The sequence below is a fragment of the Centroberyx affinis genome, unplaced genomic scaffold, assembly GCF_046629955.1.
Source record: "Centroberyx affinis isolate AG114_WGS23_722 - 3 ecotype Tasmania unplaced genomic scaffold, CSIRO-AGI_Caff_v1 ptg003462l_1, whole genome shotgun sequence".
Lineage (NCBI taxonomy): Eukaryota > Metazoa > Chordata > Actinopteri > Beryciformes > Berycidae > Centroberyx > Centroberyx affinis.
In genome coordinates this window covers 439,427-445,536 of record NW_027281426.1, presented here as the reverse complement: position 1 = coordinate 445,536, position 6,110 = coordinate 439,427, and the positions used below count along the sequence as shown (strand labels likewise).

General features: G+C 43.7%; 1 protein-coding gene and 1 pseudogene across 2 annotated transcripts; one reads left to right on the top strand and one right to left on the bottom strand.

Annotated features, from left to right (window-relative positions):
- Nucleotides 1–3,129: 3,129 nt before the first annotated feature.
- Nucleotides 3,130–4,179, bottom strand: LOC139661132 (putative nuclease HARBI1; annotated as a pseudogene).
- Nucleotides 4,180–4,215: 36 nt separating this feature from the next.
- LOC139661137 (uncharacterized) lies at nucleotides 4,216–5,834 on the top strand. Of its 2 annotated transcripts, none has more exons than XM_071539495.1 (3): nucleotides 4,216–4,611; nucleotides 4,775–4,959; nucleotides 5,056–5,834. In XM_071539495.1, the coding sequence occupies exons 1-3, from the start codon at nucleotides 4,308–4,310 to the stop codon at nucleotides 5,272–5,274; spliced, it is 708 nt and encodes a 235-aa protein (XP_071395596.1). In that variant the 5' UTR covers nucleotides 4,216–4,307; the 3' UTR covers nucleotides 5,275–5,834. The 2 variants fall into 2 exon arrangements, with proteins under 2 accessions (XP_071395596.1, XP_071395594.1); XM_071539493.1 differs by having other exon boundaries at nucleotides 4,218–4,611; nucleotides 4,760–4,959.
- The last annotated feature ends 276 nt before the right edge of the window (nucleotides 5,835–6,110 follow it).

The window sequence follows — 6,110 nt, the reverse complement described above, 5'->3', positions numbered from 1 at the left end:
CCCGGGCCACTTGCTTCCGAGTCCCTCCTCCAGGCCCCCCTCCACCCACCCTGCTCGGTGTTCCTGATCGGCTTGATGGGACATCAGGAACCGTCCCTTGAGGGGGGGGGGGGGGGGTACTGTCATGATCTCAGCCCTAGCCCTTGTGTGCTGTCATTGTCTGCCCCTGTCTGCTCCTGTTGTCTGGTCCATCACTTCATTTCACTCCCCTGCCCTGCCATCTTGTAGAGATCCACTAGATGTCCTCGGACTTCCCCTCATCACCTGTTCCCCCCTCCTGCTCCCACACACCTGTATTCCATCACCTATTAGCCCAGTTACCTTGTTCCCTCTTCTCCTGCCTGCTTCAGCCAATCACCTCCCGGACTCTCCCCTGCCAGCCAGCTGACCCTCATTTATAATCAGTCTGTGTGTGTATATCTTGTCTTGTTTCCTTGTAGTCTTTGCCAGTTTGTTGTTCAGTTGTCAAGGGTGTGTACCTGCCTTGTTCTCCGTTACTCTGTGTTCCTGTATTTATCTCCTTGCCATGTCACCACCCAGATTTGGTTCTGATTTGCCTTTGTTCTGCCAGCCTGTTTGTGGTTTGTTAGTTTTGGTTAGCCTTTAGTTAGTTTTGTCTTTTGCCTTTGCCTGCCTTGTTTTTGTATGTTGCCTCAGTTTCGTCATTAAAGCCTTTTCGTAACCCCAGTTCTCTGAGCCGGTCTTGCGTTTGGGTCCAGCCCCCCTCCTCACATTCGTGACATGTCCAAGACATAATATGCCGGAATCACTTCACAGATTAAGCTACCACCACCCCGAGCAGTCAAATAAAGACAAATCATTCACATTTAAGTTGGTCTTCTTTATTTCCTACAAATGCAACAGTTAGTATTTTTATATTGTTATTTTTATATTGTTCCAACAACATCTGTGACCATGCGCCCACCTCTAACTTGCGTTCCAGTAATTCAATTTCAAGATCTAATCTGCCGCCCCAAGTACACCATTTCTTGGTCAGTTTGTGCCATCTTCTAGATGAGAAGCATTTTGTACAACTCCTTTACCGGTAACTGGGGAAATACAAGGATGGCATTAAATTCTACAGTTCTACATGCAGAATTAGCCTGGCATTTACTGAACATCTCACTGTGTCAATCTATGCTGTGGAGATTGATGGACCCTCCTCCTGGTAATGCCCAGCCATGCTCTGTTAAAAAGGATAAGAATGTGCAGGTTGTTTGTCCATTATTTATTCTCATCACTTCAGTGTAAATGTCAAACTCCAAATTCCACACAAGAATGTAAAGAAATGTAAATGGGGAGAGAACTATCAGTAGCTACCATACATAATATTAAGATGTATACCTCTCTGAATCCCTCTCTGTGGCAGCAGACAACGTGTCTTCTTCATCATCATCCTGTGATGAAGACGAGCATTCTGTTTCGGTATACTTAAAACTACTGGCAAGATCTCTGGAGTATTGAGTACTTAACTGCAAGGAGTTCTGTTGTGGCAGGAGGCTCAACAAGGCAGATAACACCATCAGTAACTGTTGTGAAAAGTGAAAAACCCCAAAAAGGAATATATATATATATATATATATATATATACCGATCAGCCACAACATTAAAACCACCTGCCTAATATTGTGTAGGTCCCCCTCGTTTGAGATCTAGGGATTTTGGAGGCCAAGTCAACACCTTGAACTGAAACACCTGAAATACCATTATATTCACACTGTAATTGTTGTCGAAATGGGTTTCATTTGAGTAATCAGAATCTTTGCATTATTATATAATTTTCACAATTACAAATAAATGAACTAGGAATTATGCTTTCCTGCATAGCATTCCACGGTAAGAGAAGACCAAACCGCAGAATCACACTGTGGAACCCCTCAATGGCTGACGTCTGATGGTTGGGACTAAGTTATGCCACGTCTTTAATCAGGCGTTTGTTCTCCACAATCTTCTGGGCCCAGTATTTCAAAACTTGTAATCTGGATCAGAATAATCCGGATAATGAAATCCTCCTTTTCTCAGTCATGGATCACGGTGATCCTGCTGACTTTATCTGAGTATTTCAAAACACAGGCAGGGTGGATCACTGTGATCCCTACCTGGCCGGATACGGATTTCCCAATCTCAAGTCTCCGCCTCCGGGATCTGAAACATGGCGGACTACTTCATGAAAGGAGTAGCACAGAGCCGACTTTCACGTCAAAAGTGTAAGTTAACCGTCGTCTATTGTGTAGCGGTTTTAATACCATACGAACGGCAACCAACACATCATGCAAGCCAACTATTTGAATTGTCACCTTATTAAAAGCAGGCCGTGGCGATCTCTAATTGAGACGCGGCCGTGCTAACGGGAGCTAACGCGGCTCCATTGACTTGTGTGTTAAGCAGCTAGCGGGCTATCATTAGCGTCACGTCATTTGCAACACGGCAGATTTACAGTATAAGCAGGCTGCATTGTGTACAGACCTGCTCAGTGCTTAGAAAACACAACGCAACACAGTTTGAGTATTAACTACAAGGTTTGTTCAGAAGGTTCAGAATGCTACAGTAGCCTAATGCTGGTGATGATATCATGTTTTTGTGTAGGCTACATAAACACAATTTGGGATTGTGGATTAAGATACTCATACACCTTCTACTTTCAGAGTCCACTCACAGCCATGGACCACTCAGCTACAACAGGGTGAGTGCTGGAAATCCTTGAAAATGCTTTAATTGTATTGATACATTTAAGACTTTCAAGTAATTGGAGTTTGAATAAAGTGCTTGAAACTGCTTAAATTTGTAATGGCATTACTTTCATGGTATTGGTCAGTGACACAATTAGAAACATTTCTTCATCCTAATTCCTCTCCAACATAATTATGGTAATTTATAAAAGGATCTGATTTGATGAAGTAAAATAATCAGTGTGTAAAACACTAACTGAAATACATTGCTACATGTTTTAAAATCACATTCAAGCTATATCAAAATATTTTAAAGGTGCATTTTTAAGCTTGAAGCCACTTTGTCTTCAATTAATCAGAAGCATGAAAATATACCTTGAAAACGCTTGGAAAGTGCTGAAATGTGCAGCATGACATTAACACTGACACAGAAAAAATGTGCACATTTTTCTTTAATCATTCAAGTGGAAAAATAAAGATTAACCATGGCATTTCTCACAGCTCTTCCAGCAGGACCATCAGGCTGCAGTGGTGGTGGAGGCAGCGGATCAGGGACTTCTGCGCAGGGAGGAGGTCCATCAATGGGAGCCCCAAGTGGCACTCTCCTCGTTTGTGCAATGTTGTGGAGCACAATGCAGGCACAGATGACGTGACAGGCCTTCTGTGGCTCCACACGGAGATAGTTCAGGCAGGCAAATCTGCGTTTTATCACGCCATTCAGGCGCTCAATTGTCCCTCTTGTTGTGGCATGGACACTGTTGTACCTCTGCTGAGTCATTGGTGACAGTAGCAAAAGGGGTCATCAGCCAGGGTAGAAGGGGGTAACCGCTGTCACCGAGGAGGATGCCATCTGGGGCGGCCTGCTGGAACCTTTGAAAGAGGTGGCTTGACCTCAAAATACGGGCATCGTGTACAGACCCAGGCCATCTTACGACACAGTTGGTGACAATGAGGTCAGCATTCCCCACAAGCTGCACGTTAATGCTGTGCCGGCCTTTTCTGTTGACATACTCCCATTCCCTGGCATGAGGTGCCTGAATATGCACGTGAGTACAATCAATAACACCAATAGTATTGGGCATCCCCCCCAATGAGAAAAATTTCCTCTTGGTCCTTGCCATGTCGTCTTCATTTTCAGGCCATTTCACAAATTGACCCAGAAGATTGGTGAGGGCAGATGACACTGAATGCACCACATGGCCCACTGCTGACTTTGTCACCGCCAGTCCATCCCCAATCACCTCAAAGAAGGAACCACATGCATAAAACCGTAGCGCTATAAGCACTTGCTCCTCCACAGTCAAGGCATGGCTCCTCAGGGTGGCACGTTCAAGGTGAGGATGAAGAATATTACAGATGTAAGTAATATCATCTCGCCCAAATCTGTATCTTGCATAAAGCTCCTCATTTGAGTAATGCTCGAGCAGGTTGGGGCGCTCAGCATAATGCCGTGGCCTATACCTTCTCCTTTGCTGTCGGTGTCGGTGTACAATTGCTGTCATTGTCTTGTCAACCAATCGTGTTCAGCTGAGAACCCAATTTAAGCCCTTACCAATGAACCTGGAATACTCTCACACCTGAAAGTAACGAGACTGGCAAGGTATAAAAGAGTGACTGGTTGATCAACCTCCAGACACCATGGAGGCCCAAAAGAGTAAGGGATTGAACTTTACAGCTGCTGAAACACATGCGTTGCTGGATGGGGTGAGGTCACATTACAGTACTTTGTTTGGCACTTTCAGCACCCCTGGCCAGACCAGTGTGTCTGCAAAGACCAAAGGCGAGATTTGGGCTGCTATCACAGCCCAAATAAATGCCACTGGCAGTGGCCAACTACGGTCGGTGGAGCAGGTCAAGCTTCGGTGGAAAAACTTAAAGCAAAAGGCCACCAAGGACCAGGCGGAGGCGAAAACCCCCCAAACTGGGAACAAGCCCTTCAAAGGTAAGACTTAACTGTTTGTCTTCTAAATTCCCATATTATGTTACATTAATGGTACAAGTACTAATTTCATGTCACTTTTGTGAAGCACTATGAGCTACATGTCTTATATGAAATGTGCAATACAAATGTTCTTTTTTATTTTGTAAAGCTGGTGAATTCTCAGATACTGTCCTCGATATACTTGGAGGGGAGAGTTCCCATGCCCTCCATGGGATTTTGCCAGCCAGTGTGGGGGAGTCTGACGAGCCACTCAACCTCTCAGCTGACTATGTGCTGCTCACACCTGTGGAGACCGGTGAGCCATCAACACCATCAAGTGCCAGCATTGCTCCACCCGGTCCACCATTGGTGAGAGCTTGGTTTTTTTGCATTTCACTACACTGTTTTTAAACCTTGGTTTTAGCTTTGCAAGTGACCAATAAACTTATCTATCTACCACATCAGGCACGGGGGCCAGAGCCAGAGCCAGAGCCAGCGCCAGAGCGACGGCGACGGAAGAGGCATGCCGGTGATGAGGAAGCCTATGAGAGGCTCCTCAAAATGGAGACAGAAAGGGCAATCAAACAGACTGAACTGGCCAAAGAGCAAATTAAGCTGACGCTGCTTCAGCAAAAAGAGACAGAATTGAAAATCAAGCTGTTAGAGAAACAGCTTGACATTTGAAATAGCATGGTCCTGTTTTAGTTAGTGGTCACATTATTTGACATGTCTTTGTTGGAATAAAACTTTGTTTGGACCCTGCATCCCTTTGTCTTTCTCTGTTTTGGTACATGCAAGTTACAATGTTTGGTGAACTAGAATTTGAGAAATAATTGTAATTTTATTTACAGCAGTTTTACAGTGTGGTCAAAATTTTTACTATGCTTTAAATTTTTTGATATTACTTAAATTACTTGTTAGAAGTACAACACTAACACTTAAGTGTAACGAACATCTTGAGTAACAATATCTAGGAGAAGTATGAGCTGAGAGTTTGTCAGTCCAAGTCAAATCCACCTCTGAGGTGGGATTCAAATGATCCTGAAATTTTGGTATCAAGTTGATCCAGATATCTGACTTAACTTTTGAAATACCCAAATCAGCCTTTTATCTGGATTCAAGGGAGGATTGGATTACCAGAGCTGAAACCCTGATCTTCAGGATCAGGATTCTCCTGATCTGTGTTGAAATACCCAGTTTTCAGATCAGATCTAGATTTAATCCAATCCGACCAGGATAATCCTGTCAGATCACGTTTGAAATACTGGGCCCAGGTTCTACATTCAGTGATCTCCACTGAACCGGAAATACTTTTTCCCGCACATCTGGCGCTAACGTAACGTTGTGTATGTTTAAAAATAAATAAATATATATATATACATTGAAATAAAGTTTTAGATCGGATTTTTATATTTTTAAAATATTTTAAAAGAAATATGTGTTAAACATTATTTAATGTAGGCAGTTGATGTTCTTTACCCCTCTGTCTGGGCCCCCTAGTGGCAAGGAGGCCCTAGGCA

Coding starts and splice junctions, on each gene's coding strand:
- LOC139661137 (XM_071539493.1), top strand. CDS start 4,308: ATGGAGGCCCAAAAGAGTAAGGGATTGAACTTTACAGCTGCTGAAACA. Junction 4,612..4,759: donor TGGGAACAAGCCCTTCAAAG/GTAAGACTTAAC, acceptor TATTTTGTAAAG/CTGGTGAATTCTCAGATACT. Junction 4,960..5,055: donor CTCCACCCGGTCCACCATTG/GTGAGAGCTTGG, acceptor CTACCACATCAG/GCACGGGGGCCAGAGCCAGA.